This window comes from Salmo salar, chromosome 22, assembly GCF_965601325.2.
Source record: "Salmo salar chromosome 22, fSalSal1, whole genome shotgun sequence".
Lineage (NCBI taxonomy): Eukaryota > Metazoa > Chordata > Actinopteri > Salmoniformes > Salmonidae > Salmo > Salmo salar.
In genome coordinates this window covers 51,502,282-51,520,185 of record NC_138312.1, presented here as the reverse complement: position 1 = coordinate 51,520,185, position 17,904 = coordinate 51,502,282, and the positions used below count along the sequence as shown (strand labels likewise).

Genomic DNA, 17,904 nt, shown 5'->3' with positions numbered 1-17,904 from the left:
ATCCTCCAGACGTGACGCTCAGCATTCAGGCCAAAGAGTTTAATCTTGGTTTCATCAGACCAGAGAATATTGTTTCCCATGGTCTGAGAGTCTTTAGGTGCCTTTTGGCAAACTCCAACTGGGCTGTCATGTGCCTTTTACTGAGGAGTGGCGTCCGTCTGGCCAGTCTACCATAAAGGCCTGATTGGTGGAGTGCTGCAGAGATGGTTGTCCTTCTGGAAGGTTCTTCCATCTCCACAGAGGAACTCTAGAGCTTTGTCAGAGTGACCATCGGGTACTTGGTCACCTCCCTGACCAAGACCCTTCTCCCACGATTGCTCAGTTTGACCGGGAGACCAGCTCTAGGAAGAGTCTTGGTGATTACAAACTTCTTCCATTTAAGAATGATGGAGGCCACTGTGTTCTTGGGGAACTTCAACGCTGCATAAATATTTTGTTACCCTTCCCCAGATCTGTGCCTCGACACAATCCTGTCTTTGAGCTCTATTTCCTCAATTCCTTCAACCTCATGCCTTGGTTTTTGCTGACATGCACTGTCAACTGTGGGACCTTATATAGACAGGTGTGTGCCTTTCCAAATCATGTCCAATCAATTACACTGACTACAGCTGGACTCCAATCAAGTTGTAGAAACATCAAGGATGATCAATGGAAATAGGATGCACCTGAGCTCAATTTCGAGTCTCATAGCAAAGGGTCTGAATACTTATGTAAATAAGGTATTTCTGTTTTTATTTTTTATAAATTAGCAAAAATGTTGCTTTGTCCATTACGGGGTATTGTGTGTAGATTGGTGAGGATTTTATTTTATCCATTTTAGATTAAGGCTGTAACGTAACAACATTTGGAAAAAGTCAAGGGGCCTGAATACTTTCCGCAGGCACTGTATATACTTATACTCTGGACTCCGACATTGCTCGTTCTAATTATTTCAATATTTCTTAATACCATCCTATTTACTTTACAATAACATCTGCTAAATATGTGCATGTGACCAATACAATTGGATTTGAAAGTCTATTAACTTGAATCATAATCATAATAGTTATGCCACAATGAAGCAGTGGATGGTCAGATTTCACAACAGTATTCCATGTCATGATCATAGCTTAGTGACAAGATGGGCTTTACCATCTCGCTCCCTTAAACACAAGAGAAAGAAAAAGAGTAGCCGACTCAAAGGAGAGAAGGGAGAAAATGAAGACAGTTGGAAAAGACAAAGCGATAGAGAGAAAAATAGATGTATCCTACTGAAGACAAGTGGGGGGTCGTAAAAACAAGGAAAGAGTAAAAGGAGGGAAAAAACAGAGAGAGGGGGGATGAAAGGTAGAGAAAGAGAGAGAGATTAAAAGACAGAAAGAGAGAGAGAGACTAAAAGACAGAAAGAGAAAGGCCTTTTGATGAGAACCAGACTCAGGCCCAGCCACAGCATGCAGCAGCGCTGAGACCCCACATCTGGAGGTCAGCTGTCAGTGTAAAACCACCACCACCCTCCTCTCCTCCTCATCCCTCATCTCTGCCCTCCATTGGGCTCCCTTGGCTGGGTAACTGTCTGGGAGGAGTGGGCCTTCCCTCCCCCTGGTCTGGAGCTAGCAGCATACCAGCGGGGAGCCGCTCGGGCTGAGTGGAGCAGGCCCACTTCTAAACACAGATGCCCCCTGGCTAAGTGGAGCTGACACCCGCTCTGATTAGGAGGAGCTGGGGGTGGGGGCACACACGCAAACACTCAGAGACAAATACACACATTACACAACCTAAAAAGACAGATAAACACACTCAAGCATTCCACATGCTTCGGATCGGCTGCCGCCTAGCCGAGTTCGGCTAGCCGAACCAGTGTGCTCGCATACGCCCTTAAAAAAGACCTTTGCTTGAAAAACAAGAAAACAGCGACAAGTTGTCCATCTTGAGACACCGTAGCAGTATACAGTTCCTCAAAATAGTCAGAATGAATCTCAGGTAACTCAAGAAATCTGTCATTCATTTAGAAGTTTTTGTTGAGGAGATCTTAGTCGCGCAATTTTACATCTAACGAAGATGTTTGGTGCAGTAGTGATGTGTGGGTTGACTCATATTCCGCAAAAACCAAAGTTGCGCCCATGCTGGCCATATACTGTTAGGTAAAGTGTCATGGTAGGGTGTTGGGTGTCGTGACAAACAATGGATGCTATGCCCAAATGTAAAGTACGTGACGTGCTAAAACCCTTCAACTCCGCGGTAACGTTAACGTTACAAGTCCTTTGGCTTTAGTGAAGCCCGCGAAATCTGGTGTGTTATATTTGCTTTGCGAAGGGTTTTTCTCAAACTCTCATTCAAATGTTTTCAGATACACAAAAAAACATAGCAGGTTACAAAGTAGCTCTTCATAGACACGTTTTGATGTATGGGTTGTCACTTGTCAGGGTCCAAATTCATGTTTCGCCCCCCTATTTCCATGGTGAGTTCTAGCTAGCTAGCCAGCTAACTAACTGTATGAGAATACTTGAAGCAGTTCACCGAAGGATAGTGCTATCCGGGATCCTTGGGGCAACCATACGCTAAACCCCGCTAAACCCCTACCCATAACCCTTACGCTAAACCCCGCTAAACCCCTACCCATAACCCTTACCTAACCTTAACCCTTACCGTAACTATATTAAATGTCAACTTCAATGGGGTATGGACGTCCCAAGGATCACAGATAGTAAGGACCGCTCACTGAGGCAACGTTTGGGGCGAGAGGTAGCGCTGTGCCAGCGGTGAATTTTTTATTATTTTTCCTTTCAAGTGATAACTACCAGAATTCTGTGGCTACAGCCCTATAATCGATGAAACGATAACTAAATACCAATACATTGAAAATGTGTCATATATTGTTGTTTTCCAGCTGGCTAGCATGAGGTAGATCAGTCTTCAGAGCCTAGGCAATTGTTTTGCTAGAATCAGTGCAGTTTATCCTCCTTTCACTAGACTAAGACAGATTGTCTTTCCGGTGCTCCTAAAATGTTCTTTCCTCAAATTTAAGAAATCATCTTTGAGTATTTTAGCAAGGCTGTTTTAAGCCCAATCCATACAGGAAAAGGGATTTCATTCCAGCTATAATAACAGATATATCTGGCAATATTTTTATCTGTGAAGAGTTCTACTCTACAATTGGAATCGTATCGGATCCAAAAATCCCATATCGGTCAGGCTCTGCTTTAAACAACGCCTCTTCTCTACTTTAAACAACACCCCTTCTCTGCTTTAAACAACACCCCTTCTCTGCTTTAAACAACACCCCTTCTCTGCTTTAAACAACACCCCTTCTCTGCTTTAAACAACACCCCTTCTCTGCTTTAACCTGTTAGGGCTAGGGGGCAGTATTTGCACGGCTGGATAAAAAAATGTACCCGATTTAATCTGGTTACTAATCCTACCCAGTAACTAGAATATGCATATACTTATTATATATGGATAGAAAACACCCTAAAGTTTATAAAACTGTTTGAATGGTGTCTGTGAGTATAACAGAACTCATTTGGCAGGCAAAACCCTGAGACATTTTCTGACAGGAAGTGGATACCTGATGTGTTGTATTACCTTTAAACCTATGCCATTGAAAAACACAGGGGCTGAGGAATATTTTGGCACTTCCTATTGCTTCCACTAGATGTCACCAGCCTTTACAAAGTGTTTTGAGTCTTCTGGAGGGAGATCTGACCGAACAAGAGCCATGGAACGATGATGGCCCATTAGACACCTGGCGCGCGAGTTCATGTTGGGTACCCTCGTTCCAATACGTTATAAAAGAGAATGCATTCGCCCACCTTGAATATTATTCATGTTCTGGTTAAAAAAGGCCCTAATGATTTATGCTATACAACGTTTGACATGTTTGAACGAACGTAAATATATTTTTTCCCCTCGTTCATGAAGTGAACTCCGGCGGGCTTAGATCATGTGCTAACAAGACGGAGATTTTTGGACATAAATGATGAGCTTTTTTGAACAAAACTACATTCGTTATGGACCTGTGATACCTGGAAGTGACATCTGATGAAGAGAATCAAAGGTAATGGATTATTTACATAGTATTTTCGATTTTAGATCTCCCCAACATGACGGCTAGTCTGTATCGCAACGCGTATTTTTCTGGGCGCAGTGCTCAGATTATTGCAAAGTGTGATTTCCCAGTAAGGTTATTTTTAAATCTGGCAAGTTGATTGCGTTCAAGAGATGTAAATCTATAATTCTTTAAATGACAATATAATATTTTACCAATGTTTTCTAATTTTAATTATTTAATTTGTGGTGCTGACTTGACTGCCGGTTATTGGAGGGAAACGATTTCCTCAACATCAATGCCATAGTAAAACGCTGTTTTTGGATATAAATATGAACTTGATAGAACTAAAAATGCATGCATTGTCTAACATAATGTCCTAGGAGTGTCATCTGATGGAGATTGTAAAAGGTTAGTGCATCATTTTAGCTGGTTTTATGGTTTTGGTGACCCTGTCTTTGACTTGACAAAACATTACACACAACTCTTGTAAATGTACTGTCCTAACATACTCTAAATTTATGCTTTCGCCGTAAAACCTTTTTGAAATCGTAAAACGTGGTTAGATTAAGGAGATGTTTATCTTTCAAAGGGTGTAAAATAGTTGTATGTTTGAAAATTTGAATTTTGACATTTATTTGGATTCAAATTTGCCGCTCTTGAAATGCACCTGCTGTTGATGGAGTGCACCACGGGTGGGACGCTTGCGTCCCACCTAGCCCATAGAGGTTAAACAACACCCCTTCTCTGCTTTAAACAATACCCCTTCTCTGCTTTAAACAACACCCCTTCTCTGCTTTAAACAACACCCCTTCTCTGCTTTAAACAACACCCCTTCTCTGCTTTAAACAACACCCCTTCTCTGCTTTAAACCTGTTGGGTCTAGGGGGCAGCATTTGCACGTCTGGATAAAAAAAATGTACCCGATTTAATCTGGTTACTAATCCTACCCAGTAACTAGAATATGCATATACTTATTATATATGGATAGAAAACACTCTAAAGTTTCCAAAACTGTTTGAATGGTGTCTGTGAGTATAACAGAACTCATTTGGCAGGCAAAACCCTGAGACATTTTCTGACAGGAAGTGGATACCTGATGTGTTGTATTGACTTTAAACCTATCCCATTGAAAAACACAGGGGTTTAGGAATATTTTGGCACTTCCTATTGCTTCCACTAGATGTCACCAGCCTTTACAAAGTGTTTTGAGTCTTCTGGAGGGAGATCTGACCGAACAAGAGCCATGGAACGATGATGGCCCATTAGACACCTTGCGCGCGAGTTGATGTTGGGTACCCTCGTTCCAATACGTTATAAAAGAGTATGCATTCGTCCACCTTGAATATTATTCATGTTCTGGTTAAAAAAGGCCCTAATGATTTATGCTATACAACGTTTGACATGTTTGAACGAACGGAAATATATTTTTTCCCCTCGTTCATGACGAGAAGTCCGGCTGGCTTACATCATGTGCTAACGAGACGGAGATTTTTGGACATAAATGATGAGCTTTTTTGAACAAAACTACATTCGTTATGGACCTGTGATACCTGGAAGTGACATCTGATGAAGAGAATCAAAGGTAATGGATTATTTACATAGTATTTTCGATTTTAGATCTCCCCAACATGACGTCTAGTCTGTATCGCAACGCGTATTTTTCTGGGCGCAGTGCTCAGATTATTGCAAAGTGTGATTTCCCAGTAAGGTTATTTTTAAATCTGGCAAGTTGATTGCGTTCAAAAGATGTAAATCTATAATTCTTTAAATGACAATATAATATTTTACCAATGTTTTCTAATTTTAATTATTTAATTTGTGACGCTGACTTGACTGCCGGTTATTGGAGGGAAACGATTTCCTCAACATCAATGCCATAGTAAAACGCTGTTTTTGGATATAAATATGAACTTGATAGAACTAAAAATGCATGCATTGTCTAACATAATGTCCTAGGAGTGTCATCTGATGGAGATTGTAAAAGGTTAGTGCATCATTTTAGCTGGTTTTATGGTTTTGGTGACCCTGTCTTTGACTTGACAAAACATTACACACAACTCTTGTAAATGTACTGTCCTAACATACTCTAAATGTATGCTTTCGCCGTAAAACCTTTTTGAAATCGGAAAACGTGGTTAGATTAAGGAGATGTTTATCTTTCAAATGGTGTAACATAGTTGTATTTTTGAAAAATTTGAATTTTGACATTTATTTGGATTCAAATTTGCCGCTCTTGAAATGCACCTGCTGTTGATGGAGTGCACCACGGGTGGCACGCTAGCGTCCCACCTAGCCCCAAGAGGTTAAACAACACCCCTTCTCTGCTTTAAACACCCCTTCTCTGCTTTAAACAACACCCCTTCTCTGCTTTAAACAATACCCCTTCTCTGCTTTAAACAACACCCCTTCTCTGCTTTAAACAACACCCCTTCTCTGCTTTAAACAACACCCCTTCTCTGCTTTAAACAACACCCCTTCTCTGCTTTAAACAACACCCCTTCTCTGCTTTAAACAATACCCCTTCTCTGCTTTAAACAACGCCCCTTCTCTGCTTTAAACAACGCCTCTTCTCTACTTTAAACAACACCCCTTCTCTGCTTTAAACAACACCCCTTCTCTGCTTTAAACAACACCCCTTCTCTGCTTTAAACAACACCCCTTCTCTGCTTTAAACAACACCCCTTCTCTGCTTTAAACAATACCCCTTCTCTGCTTTAAACAACACCCCTTCTCTGCTTTAAACAACACCCCTTCTCTTCTTTAAATAACGCCCCTTCTCTGCTTTAAACAACACCCATCTTCTACTTTAATCATTAAGAGTCTATTGAGTCACATGTGCGTCAGTCTAAGTAACATAATAAAAAAATCCCCATCATAATCTGTCAATTTAAGCTAGATATATTGCATGGGCTGCGTCTCAATCCACCGCATCCTCCGATGTCACCCTTCTGCATTGGACCATGTCAGACCATGAGACATCTTGAAAATTGGTCTTTTAACAAAAACGTCTGTAGCGTCCGAATGGTTTGGTCTAAAAACTATTATGACCATTCTATGGAAAGGGGAGACTCTCGTGAACACGATGGTGTTCTCTGTTTATTTAATCTGACGGTAACCCCAACAAACAAAATGAAAGTATGGAGATATATATAGATATTAAACCTTCATCTGAAGGTAAACCATCCATACAAACAAATGGAGTATGGAGGTAGTTTTGTGGCAAAATAAATAAGGGGTTAAATATGTGTCCAAAAAAAACTACAATATTTCTTGTGCTTTCTTATATATAGATATAGGACAGACACTTCAAAACCTTATTCCTTGGGATGTATTTTTTGACTGCCTTCCTTGCTTCAGCTTCAACACTACTGTCGTTTCCTTAGGGCACTGTATGTAGTGGGGGGGATGAATAGTGTGTGTGTGTGTGTGTGTGTGTGTGTGCATGCATGTTTGCCTCTGTGTTTATGTGTGTGTGCATGTGTGCGTCTACCTTGTGCGTATATCTGCGTCCCATCTGGCCATTGACAAGGACCAGATGGCACTCAGATCTACAATGAACTAGATACAATCCTCTCTCTCTCCATAGAGACTCAAAGGTACTCTACTTCCTGGGTAGTTGGGCACACTGTCTAAACACATGTGGGCCCATAGATTTATGATCTTCTGAGAGCTTCTATACACTTAGCTGTGCATGTCCATACACACGCGCGTGCGCACGCACACACAGAGACCACCCATTAGCAGCGTTCATATCGACCGTACTATAGGCTGTTTGTGTGTGAGTGAGAGAGTTCTGTTTTATGAGGGAACCTCAGTGTTGGTTGGTAAGAGAGTTCTGTTTCACGAGGGAACCTCAGTGTTGGTTGGTAAGAGAGTTCTGTTTCATGAGGGAACCTCAGTGTTGGTTGGTAAGAGAGTTCTGTTTCATGAGGGAACCTCAGTGTTGGCTGGTAAGAGAGTTCTGTTTCATGAGGGAACCTCAGTGTTGGTTGGTAAGAGAGTTCTGTTTCATGAGGGAACCTCAGTGTTGGTTGGTGAGAGAGTTCTGTTTCATGAGGGAACCTCAGTGTTGGTTGGTGAGAGAGTTCTGTTTCACGAGGGAACCTCAGTGTTGGTTGGTGAGAGAGTTCTGTTTTATGAGGGAACCTCAGTGTTGGTTGGTGAGAGAGTTCTGTTTTATGAGGGAACCTCAGTGTTGGTTGGTGAGAGAGTTCTGTTTCACGAGGGAACCTCAGTGTTGGTTGGTGAGAGAGTTCTGTTTTATGAGGGAACCTCAGTGTTGGTTGGTGAGAGAGTTCTGTTTTATGAGAAAACCTCAGTGTTGGTTGGTGAGAGAGTTCTGTTTTATGAGGGAACCTCAGTGTTGGTTGGTGAGAGAGTTCTGTTTAATGAGGGAACCTCAGTGTTGGCTGGTTATGTGTTATGGAAAACATCAGAGGGTTGAATGTCAGAGAATTAAGGAGCCCAGCTATATCTGTGTGTGTGTGTGTGTGTGTGTGTGTGTGTGTGTGTGTGTGTGTGTGTGTGTATATATATGTATGTGTGTGTATGTGTTCCTGTGTACCACTAGGTAGCTAGCTCCCATAGCTCCAGTATCCTGTAACTTTAACAGTGCAGTAGGTGTGTGGTCTCTCTCTCGCTTTGTCTTTCTTAAATTGCTTGTAAATATTGTATGTTTTTATTGCGTTGAAATTGTAAATGCTGTGAATTTGTATGATTGTGTGCAGGGCTCACTTGTAAAAGAGGCCTTGGTCTCAATATGTAATATAAAAAAATGAAATTTTAAAACGATGTACCATATGTATTTGTGTCTCTGTGTCTGTATGAACTATTTACCAGGTAGTCTAGGCCTGTCCTTGAGCTCGCGGAGCTCCAGTATCCGGTGGCTGCTCTCTCGGTGCAGCAGATGGGGGGCGCTGATGTCCTCAAGGGCGTAGTGCTGCAGAGGGGGCGGCGTGGGGTGCAGCTGAGCGCTGAGGGGCAGTGGGTTGGCCGGGCTATGGCGGGGCGCCGGGCTGATGGTGCAGATGCGCTTAGCCGGGGGCTCCAGGGGGGCAGGGGGGCGCTCGTGGAAGCCGTTCTCTTTTCCCCTGCAGGAGAGAGGGATGAGAGAGGAGAGGACAGGGTGAGGGATGACAGAGGAGAGGACAGGGTGATGGATGACAGAGGAGAGGACAGGGTGATGGATGAGAGAGGTGAGGACAGGATGATGGATGAGAGAGGAGGGGACAGGGTGATGGATGAGAGAGGAGGGGACAGGGTGGGGGATGAGAGAGGAGGGGACAGGATGATGGATGAGAGAGGAGGGGACAGGGTGGGGGATGAGAGAGGAGGGGACAGGGTGGGGGATGAGAGAGGAGAGGACAGGCAGAGGATGAGAGAGGAGAGGACAGGCAGAGGGATGAGAGAGGAGAGGACAGGCAGAGGGATGAGAGAGGAGAGGACAGGGTGGGGGATGAGAGAGGAGAGGACAGGGTGGGGGATGAGAGAGGAGAGGACAGGGTGATGGATGAGAGAGGAGAGGAAAGGAAAGGGTGAGGGATGGTGTTAGATTGGGAGTGAGTAGATGAGGGCATTGATGTATTTTGGCAGTTGTGTATGTGTACATGTCTCTGTCAGTTGTAAAATGTCTGGGGGTCCCGAGGAGAGGTTCGAAAACCATTGGTCTAGGTGACTGCCGCCAAATTGTTAGGACTGTGTCTCTTAACTGTCTGTTTGTATTTCTACTGAACGTAGCTACCTGTTAAGACTGTCTCTAAACTGTCTGTATCTCTACTGAACATAGCTAGCTACCTGTTAGGACTGTGTCTCTTAACTGTCGTGTTTCTCTCTCTCTCGCTGGGCTCCAGCAGCAGTTCTGAGGAGTCGGGGGGCGAGGCCAGAGTGGTGCTGAGTAGGAGGTGCTCGTGTTGGGATAGGTACTGGGCTGGGGTCTGCTTGGCCGCACGTGCACAGTGGAGCAACTCCCTCTGCAGCAGGGGCAGGTTGGCCTGGAGAGGGGTGGAGAGATGGGAGGAGAGGGGGAGGAGAGAGGGAGGTGAGTGTAATTTGAAACATGGTGTTGCATTAACACACAGCCAAAAGAGAGAGCGAGACAGACAGACGGAGAGAGAGAGAGGCAGAGAGAGAGAAAGGCAGAGAGAGACAGACAGAGAACCAGGAGAGAAAAAGACCGACAGATAGATAGAGAAACAGAGGAATAGGAGAAAGAAAGACAGAGAGAAGCTAGTAGGTAGAAGCTAGTAGCAGTATTTTCCTAATTTGTTTTCATATGGAGTTTCATCAAAGCTTCCACAATCCAACTACAGCTATCACGGCTGTCAAGGACGGCCAAAGTTAGTTACTTTAAGGAGCAGTTCTCTCTCTGTGGGTCTAACCCCAAGAAGTTCTGGAAAACTGTAGAATAAACCCTCCTCACAGCTGCCCATGTCCCTTAAAGTTGATGATGTGGTTGTTACTGACAAGAAGCACATGGCTGAGCTCTTTAATCACCACTTCATTAAGTCAGGATTCTTATTTGACTCAGCCATGCCTCCTTGCCCGTCCAACATTTCCTCATCTCCCACCCCCTTCTAATGCAACTAACCCCGATACTCCTCCCTCATTTTCCCCTGCCCCACTACAAAGTTTCTCCTTGCAGGCGGTCACTGAGTCCGAGGTGCTAAAGGAGCTGCTTAAACTTGTCCCCAAAAAACCACCTGGGTCAGATGGTTTAGACCCTTTCTTCTTTAAGGTTGCTGCCCCCATCATCGCCAAGCCTATCTCTGACCTTTTTAACCAGCCTCTTCTCTCTGGGGAGGTTCCCATTTCTTGGAAGGCAGCCACGATTCGTCCTTTATTTAAAGGGGGAGATCAAGATGATCCTAACTGTTATAGGCCTATTTCTATCTTGCCCTGTTTATCAAAAGTGTTGGAAAAACTTGTACTGTAAATAATCACCTGACTGGCTTTCTTGATGTCTATAATATTCTCTCTGGTATGCAATCTGGTTTCCGCTCAGGTTATGGATGTGTCACTGCAACCTTAAAGGTCCTCAATGATGCCACCATTGCCCTTGATTCCAAGCAATGTTGTGCTGCTATTTTTATTGACTTGCCCAAAGCTTTTGATACGGTAGACCATTCCATTCTTGTGAGCTGGCTAAGGAGTATTGGTGTCTCTGAGGGGTCTTTGGCCTGGTTTGCTAACTACCTCTCTCAAAGAGTGCAGTGTATAATGTCAGAACATCTGCTGTCTCAGCCACTGCCTGTCACCAAGGGAGTACCCCAAAGGCTCGATACTCGGCCCAATGCTCTTCTAAATTTACATCAACAATATAGCTCAGGCAGTAGGAAGCCCTCTCATCCATTTATATGCAGATGATAGTCTTATACTCAGCTGGCCCCTCCCCGGATTTTGTGTTAAATGCTCTACAACAAAGCTTTCTTTCGTGTCCAACAAGCTTTCTCTACCCTTAACCTTGTTCTGAACACCTCCAAAACAAATGTCATGTGGTTTGGTAAGAAGAATGCTCCTCTCCCCACAGGTGTGATTACTACCTCTCAGAGGTAGTAGAGCTTGAGGTAGTCACCTCATACAAGTACTTGGGAGTATGGCTAGACGGTACACTGTCCTTCTCTCAGAATATATGAAAGCTGCAGGCTAAAGTTAAATCTAGACTTGGTTTCCTCTATCGTAATCACTCCTCTTTCACCCCAGCTGCCAAACTAACCCTGATTCAGATGACCATCCTACCCATGCTAGATTACGGAGATGGAATTTATAGACCGGCAGGTAAGGGTGCTCTCGAGCGGCTAGATACTCTTTACCATTTGCCCATCAGATTTGCCACCAATGCTCCTCATAGGACATATCACTGCACACTCTATACTCCTCTGTAAACTGGTCATCTCTGTATACCAATCTCAAGACCCACTGGTTGATGCTTATTTATAAATCCCTCTTAGGCCTCACTCCCCCTTATATGAGATATCTACCCTAGCCCTCATCCTCCTCACTCACACATCCGTTCCGTATAGTCACATTCTGTTAAAGGTCCCCAAAGAACACACATCCCTGGGTCCCTCATCTTTTCAGTTCGCTGCAGCTAGCGACTGGTACGAGCTCCAACAAACAGTTTTATCTCAATTTCTTCATTCAAAGACTCAATCATGGACACTTACTGACAGTTGTGGCTGCTTTGCATGATGTATTGTTGTCTCTATAATACTTGTACCGTGTTTTGTGCTGCTACCATGTTGTGGTGCTGCCATGTTGTGTTGCTACCATGCTCTGTTGTCATGTTTTGCTGCCATGCAATGTGGTTTTCTTAGGTCTCTCTTTATGTAATGTTGTGTTGTCTCTCTTGTCGTGATGTGTTTTGTCCTATATTTTTATTAAATTGATTTTTATTTTTCATCCCAGACCCCATCCCCGTAGGAGGCCTTTTGGTAGACCGTCATTGTAAACAAGAATTTGTTCTTAACTGACTTGCCTTAAATAAAGGTTAAATAAATAAAAGTTCACACCACAGGAACAAAAATGCAATACCCTGATCTGATCTTGTGCAAATGCAAAGTAAAGGTCCTATTAAATCCAACTGACATGCCCACAAAATATCATAAAGTGATGTTTTCACGTGAAAATCCTGAAACGCGTCCACGACTTATTTACATATCGCGAGACGTCACGGAAACGGCATGGCGACACGGTGGAGACACTAGACAGAGATGTGTCACTGAGGAGGCCCAGAAGGAGACAGACATACAACAGATCTCTCCTTGAGAGAGACGCCTGGAGGACAGAGACACACACACCCTCTCACACGTGCACAAACACGTGCCCACACATTCGCACTAACACTGGCACACACACACACACTCACACATACCCTCTCTCCCTTGCCTGATAAGCGTTAGCCCCCTAACTGTTTCTGCCCCCTGACTGTTTCTGCCCCCTGACTGTTTCTGCAGCCTGACTGTTTCTGCCGCCTGACTGTTTCTGCTGCCTGACTGTTTCTGCCGCCTGACTGTTTCTGCCCCCTGACTGTTTCTGCTGCCTGACTGTTTCTGCCGCCTGACTGTTTCTGCTGCCTGACTGTTTCTGCTGCCTGACTGTTTCTGCCGCCTGACTGTTTCTGCTGCCTGACTGTTTCTGCTGCCTGACTGTTTCTTTCACTGAAAAACCCAAACACACAGTCCATCACTCATCACTATGTAGAGATGGACAACCACCCCAAACCACAACCGCAAACCACAACCGCAAACCACAACCCCAAACCACAACCCCAAACCGCAACCCGCAAACCGCAACCCCAAACCGCAACCCCAAACCGCAAACCACAACCGCAAACCGCAACCGCAAACCGCAACCGCAAACCGCAACCGCAAACCGCAACCCCAAACCGCAACCCGCAAACCGCAAACCGCAACCCCAAACCGCAACCCCAAACCGCAAACCGCAACCCCAAACCGCAAACCACAACCCCAAACCACAACCGCAAACCACAACCGCAAACCACAACCGCAAACCACAACCCCAAACCACAACCCCAAACCACAACCCCAAACCACAACCCCAAACCACAACCGCAAACCACAACCCCAAACCACAACCGCAAACCACAACCGCAAACCACAACCGCAAACCACAACCGCAAACCACAACCCCAAACCACAACCCCAAACCACAACCACAACCCCAAACCACAACCCCAAACCACAACCGCAAACCACAACCGCAAACCACAACCGCAAACCACAACCACAACCCCAAACCACAACCACAACCGCAAACCACAACCCCAAACCACAACCCCAAACCACAACCGCAAACCACAACCGCAAACCACAACCGCAAACCACAACCACAAACCACAACCCCAAACCACAACCGCAAACCACAACCGCAAACCACAACCACACTTCAGATCAGGGTTTACTTTAGGAAAATGTGGCGCCAGACTTTTGACTGTCCAGATTAACTTTTCGTCATCCAACAAGACGAGTAACGAACAGCAAAATCACTAACCTATGTCAATCTACTATAATAGAAAAGTTTAGGCTATCTATTCTATTGGTCAGCTTGTCGAGTAAGAAATAACCTATTTCAAACAGACTCTGGGACAGTTGTGGGACGATAGATCCCAAATTCATACAACCAGTAGGCCTAGGCTACATGAAACAAATGTTAAAAAGCAATGAGTCTGATGCAACAGATCAGAACGTTTAGCTTAAAATGTTGATAAACTATTCTTTCTTCACATTATAAGTGCAGCAATGTGCACAAGGCAGGAGGCTACGACAAATGTTTGTTCCATAATGCAACTAGCGGGAAAGCACCATTGTCAAAAGGGCACTGCACATGCGAGCAGTTTCATGTGACAGAGATGAAAATATCCATTAGAGATGTAGACAGAGAGGATATCTAATAGGCTACTTTGAAGCAAGGTAAGACATGCCTCATAATATGTATTAAAATCTTCAGGTTTCAAACAAATAATTATATGTTTTCAAAATGTTGCCGTTTGATGCCGTGTTCAAAACAACTGGAAACTTGGAAATCTCCGACCTTAGTGCGTTCAAGACAACTGAAAACTGGGATAAAAACGAACTCAGACTGGGAAAAATAGTTTTGAACGGTCATCCAACTAGTAATTCCAACTCAGGAACTCTGGCCTCTTTCTAGAGCTCTGACATTACAACCTGAAGATCACTGATGTCATGATTTGACCTCGTATTTTTCAGTGTTCCCAGTTGTCTTGAAAGCAGCACAAGATGCTGCAGCAGCAGCTCTTCCGCTGTCTGACAGATTTTCCACTCAAAGGCTCTGTATCTGTATGCTGTATGCAATCTAATTCCACAAAAGTATGCAAATTGACCTGTGTGTGTCTGTGTAGTAGTAGAAGCTAGGCTGAGTAGAGAGAGAGAGAGAGAGAGAGAGAGAGAGGGACAAGCGAAAGAAAAAAAGTGATGAGCAAAGGCAGAACGAAGTAAAGGAATCCCCCTCCCTCCCCCTCTCTTTCCATCCTTAATGAACAACAGGCCCGAGTGTGCTTATAATTACATGCACTTCCTTATTCCCCCCTTCTCCACTTAAGACCCTTACCCCCCTCTTTACCCGCCTCTCAACCCCTACCTAGGGCCTCTCGACACATATGTTGTCTGTCAGTTAAGCGCCGGTCTCTTTTTCTGTTGGACGGATGCGAGATTGGCGACGCCGGGCAAACCTGAATGACTGCCTTCATTTAATGCGACACAGAGCCCCATAAAAGAAAGGTTTATAGTCATGTTTCACACTTCCGAGCTCTCTCTCTCTCTGCCACAATGTTGGTACGGATGGAGAGAGAGAGAGAGAGAGAGAGAGAGAGAGAGAGAGAGAGAGAGAGAGAGGAGAAGAAGTTGAGGAGCATCGTAAATTACGAAAATGAATCTCTGATATGTTTTCAGACAGTTGTGGTTTCGGGAAAAATGAGGTAACCCGTGGAAAAAGAGCAGATTTTCACCGGCTGAAAAATCGAGCTATAACAGCGAGAAATGTGACTGGTTGGAAGATTTATGTTCAGGTCTCATGAGGGTAGCTCTTAAAAATACTACTATTTCAGGCCCCCATGTTGCAAAGTTACTCAAAAGCCCAATAAAACTTGCGCAACCCCTGTCGCTCGTTAAGTCAACGCATACAACTGCATTGTTACATTGGGAACGACTGAAAGGCAATAAATTAAATCCCCGATTCCAATTTCCTTTTTGTATGACAAACGTCTTGCTGTTAAATATTCAATGCGATTATAATATTTTTTTCTTCCATTCTAATTATGCTACCATCTACTTGCAGTTTCTCATGATTTGTTTGCATATTTGCGTTATTATTGGTTTATACTAGACAATGAAGTCCAAAGATTTCTGAGAGAATTGTAATTATAATCCTCTGTGCCAGAAGCTCCTCTACGCTTCATGAAAGGAATCCGTCCCAACTAACACCCTATCCCCTATATAGTGCACTTCTTCCCATAGAGGCCAGGTCAAAAGTAGTGTACTCTATAGGGAATAGGGTGCCATTTGGGATGAACTCTAGCTGTTACCTTCAATACAAACATCTGGTTTTTCCCACTCCTGATTTCATGACTAATTATACGCAGTCCTTGAGTCATTGTAAACCTCCTTCGAAACATCAAAGGCCTTGTGAGGAGGACAAAGAGGAACACTGTAGCAGCACAGGCCTGGATTCAGTTATGAATATTCACAGCACAGGGAGAAGGAAAGATAGAGGGGGGGAGAGAGAAGGGGGAGAGAGAGAGAGAGAGGGGGGGGAAAGAGAGTGTGTGAGAGAGAGAAGGGGGAGAGAGACAGAAAGAGTGAGAGAGAGAGAAGGGAGAGAAAGAGAGAGAGAGAAAGAGGGAAGAAAGAGAGTGAGAGAGGGGGAGAAAGAGTGTGAGAGAGAGAGGGAAGGAAAGAGAGAGAGAGGAAAGAAAAGAGAGAGGGAGAGAAAAGAGAGATGGGAAATAAAGAGTGGAAATAACAGAACGTAACAGAGAAATTGAGAGACGGGAAACAGAGAGATAGAGAGGAGGTAGGTGTTACCTTGAGGAAGGGAATGACGAAGGGCCTCAGGGGAAAGTTGGTGGCCTCCTGGAGCCGTGAGTGGAACTCCTCGATGGTGACTGTTGAATTCTGGGACACATAGTGGAGAGATCAGCCAATCACAATTCACCTCTCAAGGTTCAGTTTATTTGTCTCCAACACTGAGCTTGACATTGTGCGTGTTCCAGATTAACTACATTGCAGTCAACAGCTGCCACACTGAGTCCATTTGTAGATCAGTCCAAATATATTCTCTCAGACATGAGGATAGACTTGAATCCCTTTGAGTGACCAGAGAAATAACTATATGGCAGTTTCCCTTTCAACTGCTGATCAACCTGTTCATGGATGAATGATGTGCAACAGATGATACGTAGGTATAATCTGCAGCACAGGACTCAATATGTTGCAGATGGAGCCTGTCAAAACCAATACAGTGTGTCCATTTGGGCCACATATACTGAATATACTGCCATGTTCCATTGAATGAAAACATCTGACGAAATAAAATCCAGCCCAACATAAATAACACATACTGTCTTTTCTATTTTGGGCAGATATTTGTACTGGTTTTGAAAGTAACATATACATTTGTTTAAATATTTAATTCTACATATATCATTTCAATTCCATTTGACTCCATTCAATTCAGTTCAATCATCGAATCACATCTCAAAACAAATGCAACTATGTTGACATATCAATACAGAATAAGTGACAATGTTTTACGGGCGTTTCCATCCATCATTCCTAAAACGTTTCATCAACCACTCACCACGAGGGCCAGCACCAGGTTGCGGACACTCTCTCCGATCTCGGGCGAGATGTCGTTGCCGAACTGCTGCAGCGTCGTCAGGAAGCGTTTGAGCTTGCTGAGCTGTCGGGCGCCGCATGTGGCTGGGAGCTGCTGATTGGCCAGCGAGGAGGAAGAGGAGGAGCTAGGCCCATTGCTGTAGCGCTGGGGCGGCGAGGGCACAGCATTTAGGGTGGGCGGGGAGTGGTGGATTCCATTGGTCACTGGGGGAGGGAAGAGGTGGGACGGGGAGGGAAAGGAGTGAATGAGAGGTCGGCGTAGGAGGTCAAAAAAGTTGATCAAATGTGGTCCGACATGGGAGGTAGTGCTTCGACTGGATGGGCTGATGCAAACGCAACAGAGGGACAATACATATCACATTCATTATAGAATCACCAGATCTTTCATATGGAATCCTTATTTACACCTATCTGATCTAGGTCGGGTTACTGTACAGGCCTTTGTGACAACAAAGGGGGCTTTATAAATAGATTTTATTGATATATGGACATAAAATAAAGCAGACA

The 17,904-nt window shown here is 44.2% G+C and overlaps 1 protein-coding gene across 7 annotated transcripts in view; it reads right to left on the bottom strand.

Annotated features, from left to right (window-relative positions):
• The window catches only part of LOC106583659 (CBFA2/RUNX1 partner transcriptional co-repressor 2), a 71,945-nt gene that overhangs the window by 8,027 nt on the left and 46,014 nt on the right, over positions 1-17,904 (bottom strand). For all 7 annotated transcript variants that reach the window (XM_014168107.3, XM_014168109.3, XM_014168112.3 and 4 more), the window contains 4 exons: positions 17,360-17,601; positions 16,585-16,674; positions 9,821-10,017; positions 8,864-9,117 (listed from right to left, as the gene is read on the bottom strand). In XM_014168107.3, coding sequence (XP_014023582.1) covers positions 8,864-9,117; positions 9,821-10,017; positions 16,585-16,674; positions 17,360-17,601 — 783 coding nt within the window. The remainder of the gene's footprint in view (positions 1-8,863; positions 9,118-9,820; positions 10,018-16,584; positions 16,675-17,359; positions 17,602-17,904) is intronic.